The sequence below is a fragment of the Malus sylvestris genome, chromosome 9 (genome assembly GCF_916048215.2).
Source record: "Malus sylvestris chromosome 9, drMalSylv7.2, whole genome shotgun sequence".
Lineage (NCBI taxonomy): Eukaryota > Viridiplantae > Streptophyta > Magnoliopsida > Rosales > Rosaceae > Malus > Malus sylvestris.
This window is the reverse complement of record NC_062268.1, coordinates 2,036,212-2,052,636: the sequence shown is the minus strand read 5'-3', so window position 1 is coordinate 2,052,636 and position 16,425 is coordinate 2,036,212. Positions and strand designations below refer to the sequence as shown.

General features: G+C 38.6%; 3 protein-coding genes across 4 annotated transcripts in view; all 3 read left to right on the top strand.

The window, feature by feature from the left end:
• The first annotated feature begins 155 nt into the window (after window positions 1-155).
• On the top strand, window positions 156-14,659 carry LOC126583560 (CASP-like protein 4A1). Of its 2 annotated transcripts, none has more exons than XM_050247986.1 (3): window positions 156-886; window positions 1,421-1,556; window positions 14,371-14,659. In XM_050247986.1, the coding sequence occupies exons 1-3, from the start codon at window positions 276-278 to the stop codon at window positions 14,563-14,565; spliced, it is 942 nt and encodes a 313-aa protein (XP_050103943.1). In that variant the 5' UTR covers window positions 156-275; the 3' UTR covers window positions 14,566-14,659. The 2 variants fall into 2 exon arrangements, with proteins under 2 accessions (XP_050103943.1, XP_050103942.1); XM_050247985.1 differs by lacking the exon at window positions 14,371-14,659 and adding an exon at window positions 2,361-2,648 and having other exon boundaries at window positions 158-886.
• Window positions 7,589-10,508, top strand: LOC126583556 (2-methylene-furan-3-one reductase-like). Its single transcript, XM_050247977.1, has 5 exons — window positions 7,589-7,908; window positions 8,790-8,863; window positions 9,496-9,748; window positions 9,854-10,013; window positions 10,107-10,508. Exons 1-5 carry the CDS (start codon window positions 7,678-7,680, stop codon window positions 10,370-10,372), a joined length of 984 nt encoding a protein of 327 aa, XP_050103934.1. The 5' UTR covers window positions 7,589-7,677; the 3' UTR covers window positions 10,373-10,508.
• The window catches only part of LOC126583559 (2-methylene-furan-3-one reductase), a 31,691-nt gene continuing 22,884 nt past the window's right edge, over window positions 7,619-16,425 (top strand). Inside the window, exon 1 of the mRNA XM_050247984.1 lies at window positions 7,619-7,637. The gene's annotated coding sequence lies outside the window, so the exon portion shown is untranslated. The remainder of the gene's footprint in view (window positions 7,638-16,425) is intronic.

Sequence of the window (16,425 nt, the reverse complement as noted above, 5' to 3'; positions counted from 1 at the left end):
TTTAGCCAAATAGAATAAGTCATTTATGCGAGTCGAACTCTGTTTACACGTGGAATCTTAAGTATTGGGAATCAGAAAGCGACAAGTGGCTTTGTTTTATTTGATGCACACTGCCTGTTGTATTCTATTTACCAGGTTCTCTAATTAAAGTCTTGTCCTTTATTTTTTGTCTTTTGGTCACTCCACAATTAATTTCTTGAAGAAAAAAAAAAAAAACTGTCAAATTGTAGATGTAGAGAAAACCCCATCTCAGACGGAGAAATCCACACCAAAATATGGAAACAATTCCAGAAGACCAACCAGAAACATCACCACAACGCAGAGAAGAAGAAAAACACAATGAAAAACAACAAGTGAAAGAGGAGGAGGAGGAAGAAGAAGAAGAAGAAGAAAAGCAGAGCACCCCAGAAACACCATCTCCTCTGTTCCACTCACCGTCTCATGTGTTCCAATCACCATCTCATGTGTTCCAAACTCCGTCTCCACCGTCCGATTCTCCAATAACCCATCATACCTACCACACTCATGAGCTCAGAGTCGCGCCTGCAGACACCAACCCGGCGTCGCCGCCGCTCGCGCCGCCCCAGTCCTTCAGGGCCGAGCCCAAGGTTGCGGGACCCGATTCCAGAGATGGGCTTGATCGGACCCCGGAGGTTCGGGAAAAAAGTGGCGGTGGACTTGTCGGTGGTTCGGGTGTAAACATGCGAACTTTGAGACCCAAGTTGTCGATACTGAAGAGGTCGAGGAGGGAGAGCATGGTGAGGAGGGCTTTGTTTGGGTTAAGGATTTCTGGGTTTGTGTTGTGTTTGATATCTTTCTCGGTTATGGCGGCTGACAAGAACCAAGGTTGGGCTTTAGATTCCTTCTATCGCTACAAGGAGTTCAGGTTTGCCACTTTTCAGTTACACACTCATATCGAGAATACGAAAATGTCACCGAGACGGCATCCAAGTCAATCAAATACAGCCGTACTTTTGAAATCTAATGAAAGTGTGTGATTGTCTTAGACAACACAGTACCGTATATACCGCTACAGTGATATTTTCGTATTCATAATTTACATCTATTTGTATTGCAACAAGTTGTGTTTTTTTTTTGGAACTAACAGTGTTTTCTATCAATAAAAAACCGCCTAACTACATTTAGCGGAAATTTTAGTACTTTTCTAAGAAGTATTTGGATTGTAAATAAAAGCACTTTTAGTATAAACGTCTATTTAGCATAGTGTTTTTTAGAAAAGCAATCCCAACTATTGACTCTTTGAAACATAAACAACGCTTTGTACTTTGAATATAATTTCACCATTTCATAGTAACTTTTGTTGAATTATTAGTTTTTTTTTTTTGGGCAAAATTGTATGTTGTTTTGGAGAAGATGGTGAAAATGGACAAGATTATTAATTGGAATTGTGAATTTGCAGGTTCTGCTTGGCAGTGAATGTGATTGGATTTGTGTATTCAGGGCTGCAAACGTATGACTTAACCTATTTCTTCACCAGCGGAAAACATGTAATCCAGCACCATCTCCGCTATTACTTTGATTTCTTGTTGGATCAGGCAAGTGATTACTTGTCCTATTTACTGTAATTTCATTAATGATTCTACCTAATCTATCCCCACAAAGTGCTGCTTTCTTCGAGGTTTTTCAATTCTACCTAATCTACCCAATCTATCCCCATATTTCCGTCCTGTGTTCCGAACACATTGCAAATTTTTTCACTTTCTTGACAGTTTTCCGGTAATTATAGGGACCTTAGACTATGAGGAGAGAGAATTTGTGTAAGGCAGCTGGAGTACACGAACTGTCTGACTGCGCTAACAAACCACAACCCATATGTATCGGTGATCCCACTATAAGGGATTCCCTAATGCGGAAGTTTTTCTCCTATAAAAAGCAGTCCTCCAACAGTTGATGGCCATTACTTATTGGTTGACTATAAAAGTTATTTTCATCATTGTTTATATGGGATGCTTCATTAGATACTTTTGCATCAGTTGGTTCTTGACCTTTTTTTTATTCCACCTTTTTGATACCTTTTCATTAGCCTTTTTTCCAGGAATGATTCTGTTTGGTTAGGGCTATTCACACTTTTTTTAACGTCCTATACATTCCTCGTTAATTTCTGTTCTTTGATGCTCTTCAATTCATTAACTCCGACGACTCAAAATTGAGAGATGTGTGTAGAAGGTAAAAAGGAGTACATGGATAGCACCACCCTTCTACTTTTCCGTTTGTGTTAATACTGTTTAGAATATCTTAAAGCATACATATTGGAATTCTGCATTCTGTTTACTTGCTCTATCCTCTGTCATGTCGTGTAATCTAAATCTTAAGTTGAATGGTTTTGGTTGGCGTTGCAGATTTTGACGTACCTTTTGATGTCGGCGTCTTCATCGGCTGCGATTCGGGTCGACGACTGGGAGTCGAATTGGGGCAAAGACAAGTTCCCGGACATGGCTCGGGCATCCGTCGCATTGTCCTTCCTTGCCTTTATTGCCTTTGCCTCCAGCTCCCTCATCTCTGGTTACACCCTTTGTACTCTGAAATCCATGTAGTTTTTCATCATACTTAGTATCTACTGAGTTATAGATGGACAGTGAAAAGTGATATATTTTGTACTATGTAGAGAAAGTTATGCTTGTGTTGCATCTGCGTCATGAGTCATTGATGTTTTGGCACAAAATTATGTTAATGTTACATCTACCTGAGGCTAGGAGAAATTCTTTAGCTTCCACTCCATGTTAGCCGTCCGACTGAAAACACATGCATAAAGAGGATCTCCTGCATTCAAGTTTCACAAGGTCCTGTGCCGGTGGACTCAAATGCTGGGTACCCTTTGTGTTTGTGGCCGGACGGCTGACGTGGAGCTACTAATTAGTTTGAAAATTGGGTTTTTGTTGATTGGGCCAAATCTCATTTCCATTACCTATGGGCATTACAAGTAATGGGAATGAGGGAAATGAAAATTACCTATGGGCATTACAAGTAACGAGAATGAGGGAAATGAAAATTTATGCTGATGATATGATCGAAAAGTTTTGGTCGAAAATATAAAAGTGGACTTGGGTTTGTAAATAAAAGCTTTGATTTGCTTTTAATGAAAGCGCTTTCAATAAAAACGCTTAAACTACAGTAAAATATTTCTAAAGTAATACCCTATAAAGAAAATAATCTCAAGTCACAAAAAATTCTGGTTTTAACCTAAGACCAATTATGTATAGAGTTACGTATAGGAATAAACTCCACATTGTAATAAGTTATAATTTTTTTTATTCACGTCTTGAGGAAATTTGAATATTTCTCTAAAGTTGTTTGAGGACAAAAATATGCAATACCACTAATAGAAGTTTAACATTAACTAAAACATTTCTCTACAGCTGTTTGGGGCAATGCTTTAGTTTTTAGAGTTAATGCCACGTTTTTTAGCTTGCAAATACATAATACTTTGTCAACGCGACACCTTGTTATTGAAGCCAAAATGTTTCTAATATCTCAAGCATGTTTACAACTTCTTGGCATAAAACTTTTTGTATTTTAATATTATCCTCCTTCGAAATCCTATTTAGGAAATAAATAATTCGTTGAGAATAAATACGTCAATAAATAATATTTTTTAACTACACCTCTATTAAATAATACCTATCTAAAGTTATAAAATTAATATTTCTTACGTAAACAATTACTTACAAATGAGCCGAGTAACTTAGAAAGTGTTGCGTTTTTTCTTCTTATATTTCTTAGAGGTGTCAACAAGAAGGAAAAAAACTTGTCATAAGGATAATAAAGGAAGAAAACTTCGACGCTAGCAATTACGATCTTGCGTTGTGTTGATGTCAGAGACAGATTTGACTAAAAGAAAGAGAACATCAATTGCATGTTGCCGCACACAATGAACCTCAAATGACAATGCATCTACATGCATAATTTGGCATGTTGTCGCACAGACTGAACCTAAAATTTTAAAAGAAATTGTTTTTCTCTTCTAATCTTTATGACTTAATATTTTAGTCTGTTATGATTAAATAATAATTTTAGTCTAACTTTTTAATTTCGGTAACTTTTTTTGAAAATCAAAATTTATGTTCATTATCTTAATTTATTTTTATGAACATTTTAGTCTTAAAATATTTAATTTCCGATAAGTAATTAAAAATCATACAAACACATAGGTATTTATAAAGTTTTAAGTTAAATTTCATTTAAATAATTTTCTTAAATAATTTTAGATGTTATTTAATTTTGGGCTGTCAAATCTTTTTTTTACTATTAGATTTGATCTCATTTGATCATAGCCGTTATATTATAAGTAAAAAACAAAAAAAAGTTTGAAATATAACAGTTTGGTGGGTCCAGAATAATTTAAGCCAGACTTAAATTTTGAAGAGAATCTAGCCTAGATGACACACCCCGTCCCGAATGAGGGCATGCTGGTCGTCACGTGAGAGTGACGTAATCATTTACACAGTTTGGAAGCTTTAAAGATACAATTACTAAGATGTAACACCCGAGAGTGAGTCTTACTTTTGTGAATTCTGTTAGAACACCGTTGGATTCCTCGTGGCCACCAAAGCTCTGCTATTTGAACCTGGAGGGGCGCAAAACAACGTTGAGTGGGTCAGTAAAATAAAGTTTTATGAAAATATTTCATTTAATAACATTTCTAACCCCTCGCTGTAAAACCTGTATACTTTCCCAGAAAATAACATAATGTGCATATAATTCTTCAAATATCTCAAATCACTAATCTTTATCAAAAACCAGAAAGTATGCCATGCAATAAGCGTCAATAACAGAATAAGGTTGCATCAATATAACAGGTGAAATAAGGAATCAACCGGAGACCCTGCAGCGGTCCTGTTCGGCTAATTCTATAGCTCAATATCCAATCCAACTGGAGTCACCACTATGACCTGTACGACACTACTCTGCACATAAATTGAAACTACCTGAAGTAGTCTGTACAACAAGAATGGTGTAAGAATACGCTCTAGTGCTTCTCTCATCAACAGCTGTATAATAATCTAAAGTCACCTACAAGTTGGAACCACCTCTAATGGTCTGTACGACATGTCGGAACCACCTCTCATGGTCTGTACGACATGCACCTACTTGGATCCAAGGTGAGCGTGTGGTGTGGGGTGACTAATATAAGCACTAACACCAAGGGTGCAGGTTATGAGCTCTCAACACAATTCACATCATCAATAAACCATATGAATAACATAAAACTCACCTGATACTCACATGTGCGTCCACAACACCAATTCACATATATGCATCAAATACTAATTCATATATTTCATATAATATGCATGCATGGCATTTTAAAACATACTTTCATTTATTTTCAATTTCTGGGAAAAATCAATAGTATATAGGTAAATATAGAAAATATTGCCCACTCACCTGGAGTTCGCCCTACAACTCCCTAGCACAACACATCAAGGCGTCATGACGATCGGTGCCTAGAATAATCATCAAGACATGCCTCAGAAATCATATCGATAGAATATAACTTATATAAAACACGTCACTACGTAGATCGATCCAGAAGATCTACAACTCAGATTTCCGATCTGAAACTTCCATAGATCTAAAATATACCTCTAGGACAACATCCTAAAATTTCATTACCATCAAACGGTCGGATCTCCGTCAATTGCCAAAACTAAGTGACGGTTAACATTCTATATTATGAACTTACAACTCCAATTCCGAAAGATCCGTAAATTGGATTCCCAATCCGTAAGTTCCTATAATCCTCAAATATTATTTATTACAACGTATCAAAGTTTGGTGACGATCCAACAGTCGGATCGTCAATTCACATTTTCACCTAACCACGAATCGTAACAAACTTAGGTTCAATTACTCAATTTACGTCAATCAATTATCAAAACTGAACCTAGAACATTAAACACATGCTAAGAATTAAATTGGCGGGCCACTGGCCATGCGCCGCCACACGGGCCGCCTCAGGTGGTGGTCGGCCGCCCCGGCTCGACGGAAAATCCAACTATCTCCAAAAATTACCAAAATTTACAGAACTCAATGAGTAGAGTAAACTTTATACCTGAGGCCAAGGCCAATTTGGCATGGAAAGGCTCCAATTCCATCAAACCTGTGAAGAACCCTGGAAATGGGTGAGTTCCAATTCGTCCTCAAATCAACTTCGACGTCCCAACCAATGCTTGGGCTTTGTTCTAGGCCTCAAGAGGAAGCTATGGGTGGTGGCAATTGGAAGAAATTGCTTCAGACATAGGAGAATTTTGGACATGAAGCTCGCGGCACCCGTGGGTATTTTCATCCAAACTCACACCTAATCTCCTCAAATTTGATATGGAAATGATAGAGGGAAGGCATATAAGATGATTGTGAGTGGTTGTTTGGCTCAGTGCATTGGAAAAATGGGTGAAAAACGTCGAAATTTGGGTGTGGATGCCGCGGGTCGAAACGGGTCGCGGGTGAAGACCCGTTTTCTTCCTTCTCTCCTCCGCTTCTCGTCCTCTTTCCTTTCCTCCTTTCTCTATTCCGATTGGCCGACCTCCTCTCTCTCTTCTCCCCATTCGCCAGTCTCTCTCCCTGGTCTGTCCCGGAGCTCCTGCCTCTTCTTTGGTTAGGCAGTTTTGCCCAACCCGCTCCTTACTTCTTCTTTTTCACTAGTCACGCACACATACATACACATACAAAACCTTCTTTCATCTTTATATTTTTATTTTCTTTCCCTTACATCCGAGCCATCCATTTCAGCTTTCCTTTAATTTGGGCCATCCAAATGGCACACCAAATTTTTATAATAAAATTCATAAAATGCCCAAACTTTAAACTTTAAAATCTTTTTCATTATAACTCCAATCACGAACTATCTACGCCCACGTTTCCGTAGCGACGAGTACTACGAGGATATGTCAAGAAAACAAATCTTAGATGGCACGACACGACGATTAACCTCGAATAATACGCGTACCTCAAAGGGCATTTTTGTAAAATCCTGTATTAAAACTTTAAAAACTCTTAAAATCAGGGACGAGCTGTCACACTAGAGATATATTTACTTCCCATGACTTATTTTAGCCCATGGTTGGAGATGGTTTGGGAGGATTTTAAACCTTATATTTTAACCTTTACCCCATAGGTTGGAGACGGTCTTAATTGTTAAAAAATAACAATAATAACCTACCTAAAGTTATAAATTAATATTTCTTACGTAAACACTTACTTACAAAAGAGCCAAGTAACTTAAAACTTTTTCTTCTTATATTTCTTGTTGGAGGTGTAGACAAGAAAGAATAAGGAAGAAAACTTCGACGCTACCATTACGATCCAGGGGTGTCTTGATGTCAGATTTGGCTAAAAGAAACAGAACACCAATTTTGTAACATGTTTCCGCACACAATGAACCTCAAATAACGATGCGTCTGCATGCATAATTTGGCATGTTGTCCCACACAATGAACCTTAAAACTAACACTGCATCTAGATGCATCATTTGGAGTTTTTTCTTGTACGGCCACGTAGGCAAACACCAAGGTTCCACTTCCTTCTCCTTCACCATTAAAACGACATGCTGTCGACATATCAGACTGTGATCTTATCTCACACTCATTTGCTCATAACAACAACAACAAACCCTTTCCCTTTCCCTTTGCAAGTTCTTGTGGTTTTTGCAGTGCATCAATGGCGGCTGCTGTAGCTTCAAGTGATTCAGTTTCCATACCATCTGTAAACAAGGCGTGGGTGTACCCAGAGTACGGAAGGTCTGCAGATGTTTTGAAGTTCGATCCGAATGTTCCTGTTCCTGAAATAAAGGAAGACCAGGTGCTGATCAAGGTGGTTGCTGCATCTCTCAACCCAGTTGATTTCAAAAGGATGCTTGGCTACTTCAAGGACTATGACTCTTCACCCCCTGTAGCCTCTCTCTCTCTCTCTCTCTCTCTTCATTTTTTTTCACTGAAGTCAAATGCAGGATTAGTTTGTGAGTGGAGGTTTTAGAAAAGTTTTAGTCTTTACCAACCCATAATTTAGTTAAATCTATTTGAAGAATCAAAGCTGATCTAGTTGATATTTTTGTTATAAATTTTCTTTTTGTAGATGCATATTAGGTCAATTTGCCAGAGTGGTGCGCTTGTTCCTCTTTAGAAGACGCGTATCAGTTGGGTACAACTAATAGGTCTAAATTACATCATAGTAAGAGGATTATTTGGGCACCAAGGTGAACAGAGCCTACTATCCGCAAGCCCTTGTATAGTAGGCTACACCAAGCATAGCCTTGCCTATTGATGAGAGTTTTTTCTCACGGGGCAGGAAACCTATCCTAAACCATTGATGTTTGGTCATAGCAGTGTGTTCGTTCCTCTTTAGACGATGACACCTAAGTTTGAATCCCTACATTTATATTAGTATAAAATACCGTCTTATAAAATAAAATAAAATAAAAATTGAAAGGTTAAGAAATAAAAAGAAACTTGCTTTGAAGAATCAAAGTGGATCTAGTTGAAGATGAATATCGGAGTAAACGACGAACAAAACTACAGAAAAATAAGAATATTATTATACAAATAAGAATGACGCAACGGTTACAAAACCTCAAGAAGTTACATTGTGATTAGCTTGTTCACAAGTGAATAACAAACATCATATTTATAATAAACGAAACCTTGATCGCTAACTCAAATAATTAAATAACCATAGAATACTAATATCTTCCAACAGTTGGTCTTCAAATCCTAGTGTAAACCCGATTAACTTGTTTGCTAAAATATTAATTTATTAAATTAACTTTTTTGCAGACAGTTCCAGGGTATGATGTTGCTGGTGTGGTGGTGAAAGTAGGGAGCCAGGTGACAAAGTTTAAGGTGGGGGATCAGTGGCGGATCCAGGAAATAATGTTTGGGGGGTCATTAAGGATAGCGCGCGCAGCGCGAAATTTTTTTTTAACAGAAACGGCATGCATATCGTCATTTCATCGGGTCTTGGTAGGATAGCGCGACCAGCTACTCCAAAATCCTTGTTCAAAATCCTACATTCCAGCTCTACATCTGCAAAGAACAATGAAAAAATAAAATAAAAAGCAGAGCCTTTCGGTTCCACTAGCAAAGGCACAAAAATAAGGCTCTGTGCAAAATAAGGTCGAAAGGACACGCTTGGTATTTTTGTTTTTGTTCAGACCTGCCCAGGACACGCTGGGCATTTTTTTTTTGTTTAAACCTGGCCCAAAACGACGTCGTTTTGGCCAGGTCATTTAAAAAAAATTCCTGGGCCAAAACGACGTCGTTTTGCCCAGGTTTTTTTTAAAAACAAACTGGCGCCACAGCGCCTTCGTCTTCTTCATCCAACCTGCCCAGACCGATGACCTTTTGTCGAACAGTTGGTGTGCAGCGAACGGGGTTGCACCAGGGGTCGCACCACCAGTCCAAGGGGTCTCTAAGGTTGCTTCCATGGCTTCCAAGGGGTCGCGCGACCCCAATGACCCCACTGTGGATCCGCCACTGTGGGGGATGAAGTATATGGGGATCTCAACGAGAAGCCTCTCACCAAGCCGAAAAGGATCGGATCTTTGGCCGAGTACACTGCTGTAGAAGAAAGAGTGTTGGCTCTCAAGCCCAAAAATCTGAGTTTTGTTGAAGCTGCTAGCCTTCCCCTGGCCATTGAGACTGCCTATGAAGGACTCGAACGACTTGAACTCTCTGCCGGTAAATCCATCCTTGTTTTGGGAGGCGCTGGGGGAGTCGGAACACATGTTATTCAGGTACAATGTTAATCAAGTGCAAACATTTTCCTTTAAGTTGGGCTCTAATTAAGTAAAGCTGATTGATTAATTATTCATGACACTCAATGTGTTTATGTGAGGCAGCTAGCAAAACATGTGTTTGGTGCTTCAAAAGTAGCAGCTACAGCGAGCACGAAAAAACTCAATCTTTTGAGAAGCTTGGGTGCTGATTTGGCTATTGATTACACCAAGGAGAACTTCGAAGACCTGCCCGAGAAATTTGATGTGGTTTATAATGCAGTTGGTATAATTCTTGAATCTTCATCGTTGTTTTTTTTTATACAAATCAAACACAAGGACTGATGTTGTTTTGTGTTTCTGAAATTAACAAAAATAGGGGAGACTGACAGGGCAGTGAAGGCGGTGAAGGAAGGCGGGAAGGTATTGACAATTGTACGTCCAGTAGCGCCACCGGCATTCCTATTTTTGCTGACCTCAACCGGAACTGTATTAGAGAAACTGAAGCCTTACTTGGAGAGTGGGAAGGTGAACCCGGTGCTTGATCCCAGCGGCCCATATCCATTTTCGAAGACTGTTGAAGCATTTGCCTATCTTGAAACCTCCAGAGCTACTGGAAAGGTGGTTGTGGATCCCATCCCATGAGATAATAGAGAGTACTAGTTCAGGCTTGCAAAATGTTCGTGTGTGATATTCTTGTATCCTGCTGCCCGCTTGTTTGAAAGTCTTGTAATAAGGGCGCAATGTTATGTGTATTTATATAGTGCTTCTAGTTTGGCTAGTTTGCAGTGTGTTTTCTCCCTCCTTGCTCATTGCTGTGTTTTTTAGCTTTAACACCGGCATTGGTTAAAGCGGATGTACTCCCACTTACAGTTCTTCAAAATCCTATGATATATTGCGGATCTTTATATTTATGTGTTATTTTTTAATAAACGATAAGATACTTACAAAGTTACTTCTAAGGATACTTACAAAAAACAATATTTTTACACTAAAAAGTCAATTATGATACTATTCACTTCACTATTCCTTATCGTTAAAACTCAAAATTTTCAAATTATTTTCATTAGTTTTCCTTTTGTTTATATGGTTATGCATCGGTAGATACTTTTGCTTCAATTGGTTCTTGACCTTTTTATTTATTCCACCTTTTTGATACTTTTTAACTAGCCTTTTTTTCCATTAATGATTCTACTTGGGCGGTGTTATTCACATTTTTTTTTACGTCCCACACATCCTCAATTAATTTTTGTTCTTTAATGCTCTTCAATTCATTCAATCAAACGACTCAAAATTGAGAGTGTGTGTGAAAGATAAAAAAGAGTACGTGGATATCACCACCCTTCTACTTTTCCATTTGTGTTAAATACTGTTTAGAACATGCCCTTTAACAAGAGGGATCCCCATTTTTCTAAAAAAATGGGAACACCTTCCTGACCTTTAGATTGACTTTAATGAAATTGTGTGGTTGAGATTAAATCACAGGCCACACAATCTCAACCACACAATTTCATTAAAGTCATATCCAACGGTCATGAGGATGTTCCCATTTTTTTAGAAAAATGGGGATCCCTCTTGTTAAAGGATTCTCTGTTTAGAATATCTTAAAGCATGCATATTGGAATTCTGCATTCTGTTTACTTGCTCTATCCTCTGTTATGTCGTGTAATTTAACGGGCTTTTTTATTCACATCCCCACAATCTTATGAATACACCCCATTTTTTTTGACACGCCTCGATCCCGATATTCCTCGAATACCAAGATAAGCACGTGTTGGCCGACACCCAAGGGTGACGAAAGCCATTAATTGAATGCAAATGCTGAGAATAAGGAATAAATAAGGTTTATAAATATAAAAGAATAAAGAATATGCATTTAAGGAACGTGTTCAGAGCATACGACGAACTAGAATACTAAAAGAAATAATATAAAATTTAATGAATAAAAGAATGGGTCCCACACCAAGAGGACTCGAAGATACTGATGCGGAAATGCCTGGATGCCGGGATTGTACGCCTCGATTCTAAGTCCTGAAGGGGGCGCAAAACAAACATGAGTGGACCAATTTGATATAGATATAATAAAACAGTTATCAACATACTAACCCCCAGGTTTTATGAAAACACATATATAATGATAAACATAGGTTTTCCGAAACCTAGAATGTTGTGCAATGTCTCAAATCATAACTTGTAAATATAATAATCACTAGTGAATTGTCCGATAACCCCCAGGCCCCATGCCGGCTCCCCGTCTCTAAGCAGACAGTTAGAGGAAAATACACTTCAGGCCCCATGTCGGCTCCCTGTCCCTGTGCTAAATAGCCAGAGGAAACACACTCCAGGCCCTATGCCAACACCAAACCGTCGCCCGGGATGGACTAGAATCTATCCCTACGTCCCGTAGCGGAAATGACGACTAGGTAAGTACAAAACCACTGAACATATATATATATTGAAAAGCAACTTCATAGTATAAAGTCATCCATCATCTATACTATAAAGAGGTGTTCGAAACATGTTCTAAATATCATATCGTCATCCATCGGATATTCTATAAGAACATGGGTTATAGGAAAAATAGTAATAATTCAAACTAGCCTTAGTAAGCATGTTATCTCAAAGCGTCTCATAAAACATAATTGTTAAATCATGCTTTTCATGTATGCATTTCTACTATCAAAACATGCATTTTAGAAGGGGTCCACTCACCGTACACCGATGGTGCAAAGCTGTACCAAAAAGGTATAGTGGAATCACCGCTAATAATTGCACCTATTCACATAAAGGAGTACCTTTAGTCAAACTCTATTCAAACGATTGAATTTGGGAAAACGGACTTAAAAAACGGGTCTAGAACGTTGAAATTAGCCTAGGAGAGGTCCTGGACGAAACCCCAAAAAGTCAACTCAAAAAGTCAACATTGACCGTTGACTGGTCAAAGTCAAATTCAACTCTGACCGTTGACCAAGTCAACAGTCAGTGTCAACTGGTCAAGGTCAAAGTTAGATTGGGCTTGGATTGGGTTGGGCTGAAAGGGCCTTAGGGGTTTTGGGTTTTAACTAAAGCTCAAGGGATTTGGGAAAATGGCTGAAAGCCTACTTTATAATTGGCCCAAGGCTTTATTTCCTAAAACAGAAAATAAAATTAAATAAAAACCTTAAAAGGTTTTTGGGTTGGGCTATAGGGCTACGGGCCCTAATCCTAATGGCCCGAAAGCCTTAAGGTCCTAAACAACTAATAAAAAAAAACTAAAAACAATTAAAAGGAAATGGGTTAGGATTTGGGCTAACTCCCCACACGGGCCTAAGGTCCGCTTGACATTGGAACCGGCCTGGAAGGCCTGGTCTCGCCGGAGCACAACCACCGGAGCTTCAACAGCTCCGGCTGACCACCACACACAAACCTAGACCCCGATCTAGGTATCAAAACGAAGAGCAAGACGGGGGGAGTATTTCTATACCTTCCTTTCGTCGTGGAACGGCTGGAGATGGCCGGAGAGTCCCTCGACACCCATGGCTCGTCGAAAATGGGGGTGTTTACACCCGGGTTCGATTCGTCCTAAAAACTTCCAAAAATCACAAAATAACTCCAATTAAACCTCAATCTCGCAAGAATCAAGGACGAAAAGAGAGAATTAGAGGCTTACCTAACTAGAGATTGAAAAATCTCGTCGGAGCTCATTTTCTGGTTTTCTGGCGTCGCGGGAACGAGAGGGAGAGAGAGAGAGAGAGCAGGACAAGATGATGATGGAAATGGCTCATCCGAGCATGCGTGCGCCTCAGTGTGTGGGTGTGTGTGATTAACTAAAGAGAGCGAGAGAAATGAGAGATTCCAAGAGGGAGAAAGAGACGGGACAGACAAAAAAAAGAAGAAGAAGAAGGAAGGCGGTTCACGGGGGTACAGAGAGAGAAGAAGGAGAAATTGCTTGGGGTGCTGCCACGTGGCAAATTTAGAAAGAAAGGGATCCAATGCTTTGGATCCTGATTTGGTAGACAAAAAGGATGAAATTGATATATTTAAAACATTTAGGGATAATTACAAACATATATCTTTATAATTAGGGGGCGGGTGTTACATTTTTTGAATTCTTGTTGAACTACCTCTTTTATCCTTATTTAAATATGAAAAAGAAACAAAAAAAAAAAAAAAAAAACCCAGCACCACAAATGCACCAGGTATTCCCTTAGTGACAGCCAAACAACATGCACCACCATTAACAAATTTCATTGCTCTCAATAATTCAATTGTTATAAGAAGATGGTCTTGATAACTTTATTTACCCAAACATATGCGACGTTATATTACAGAAGCACTTTCCATATGTTTTTGTGCCCATAGCCATCAAGTAGACATCCTTGAGTATGGAGTCTGAAATTGCAGTTTCTACAAACTGTCAAAGGCCTCGCATAACGATAGGGAGGGAAGAGGGTGGGGAAGATGAGGTGCCAATAAAATTGGAATTTAAAAGATGAAACGTTATTGTCGTTTTGAACAGGTGGGGTGGTTTCAGTAGAAGTAGGACTAAAATTGGAATTTAAAAGGACAATTTTAAGTGTGGGGTGTATTTATAAGATTGTGGGGTGCCAATAAAACAACCCTAATATAAATCTTAAGTTGAATGGTTTTGGTTGGCGTTGCAGATTTTGACGTACCTTTTGATGTCGGCGTCTTCATCGGCTGCGATTCGGGTCGACGACTGGGAGTCGAATTGGGGCAAAGACAAGCTCCCGGACATGGCTCGGGCATCCGTCACATTGTCCTTCTTTGCCTTTATTGCCCTTGCCTCCAGCTCCCTCATCTCTGGTTACACCCTTTGTACTCTGAAATCCATGTAGTTCTTCTTCACACTTAGTATTTACTGAGTTATAGATGGACAGTGAAAAAGTAATATAATCTTTAGTATGTAGAGAAAGTTATGCTTGTGTTACATTAGCGTCATGATTCATTGATGTTTTGGCACAAAATTATTTCAATGTTACATCTACCTAGGCAAGGAGAGATTCTTCAACTTCCATTCCATGTTAGCCGTCCGACTGAAAACACATACATAAAGAGGATTTCTTGCATTCAAGTTCCATAGGGTCTTGCCCTGGTGTACTAAAGTGCTCGATACCCCTTAATGTTTATGGTCGAACAACTGGCGTGGAGCTACTACCCATTTTAAAAATTGGTTTTTTTTGTTGATTGGGCGAAATTTCATTTCCAATACCTATGGGCATTACGTGTAACGAGAATGAGAAACATAATGTGAGCTTGACTTGGATACTTGGACGGTTGGGCTGGATAGTTAAATAGAGAGCCAGCTCCTTAAACTTGAATACGGGTGAGATGACAACTCATGAGGTAAAAGCCTTTTTGAAAGTTGAAAGTGTAAGACATATTCTGAAATCATAACAACAAGACATTAGGATCACGAATAAATCAAATCAATATGAAATAGAGATCAACTAATTATATTGAACTTATATGTAGAATTCGGAAGACATGGTTATGAAGGTGAAGCCATTGATCCTTGCGAACAAAGTAGAAGCAGTCTTCTACTTCCAGTACCTCTGAATGAACTCTACTATCGAAATAGGCTTATAGTTTTCGTGAGTTTCTATCGGTATGGAAGCAGGGACGGCCCCTAGGTTATATAGCTAGGGTTTCAATCAATTCCTCCCTATTATCGGAAAGGATATCAACCCAAATCATATCTCATCAATTATAGTCCCATCATGACTCTTATTCCTTGTATTTACTTAATAAAGGCCCTTAATTGATTGCATGTAATTAGGACTCCAATATGTTTATTTCCTTAAGGCACCGAGAGTCCTAGAGATTTTATTAACTTGATTGCCAAGTCAATATTCCCTCAATTATTCTCGGCATAATTCATTGTCATTCACAAAATGGTTTTACAGAAAGTGCATTTAAAATAATGGAGACAGATTGTATGTCCTCCTGTTTGGGTGCCCTTCTCATCCCTTTCTATTTTGTGCGATCACGGTTAAGCCACGTTAACATTTTATATTAATTCTCTTATAGAAATAATAAGACAAAAAACAATAAGAATATAAAATGTTGACGTGGCTTAACCGTGACAACACAAATAAAAGAGGATGGGGAGAGCACCCAAACAAAAGGGCAGACAATCTGTCTCCTAAAATAATTACAATCTAACACTCTTGGGGGAATGAAAATTTGTCAGTGATATGATCATAAAGTTTTGGTCGAAAATATAAAAGTGCACTTGGGTTTTGTAAATAAAAGCTTTGATTTTCTTTTAATAAAAGCGTTTTTAATAAAACCGCTTAAACTACAGTAAAACATTTCTAAAGTAATACTTTATAAAGAAATAATCTCAAGTCACAAAAAAATATGGTCTTAACTTAAGACCAATTATTAATAGGAATGAACTTCACATTGTAATAAGTTATAATTTTTTCTTATTCCTGTCTTAAGAAAACTTGAATATTTCTCTAAAGTTGTTTCAGGACAAAATATGCAATACCACAAAGGAAATTATTATTGACACTCCATGTAACATCCCATATCGCCCAGGGGAGTGATCCTTAAATGTATATTCCCATCCTTACCTAGCACGAGACCTTTTGGGAGCTCACTTGCTTCGGGTTCTATTGGAACTTCGAAGTTAAGCGAGTAACGCATGAGAGCACTCCCATGATGGGTGATCCACTGGGAAGTTCTCGTGT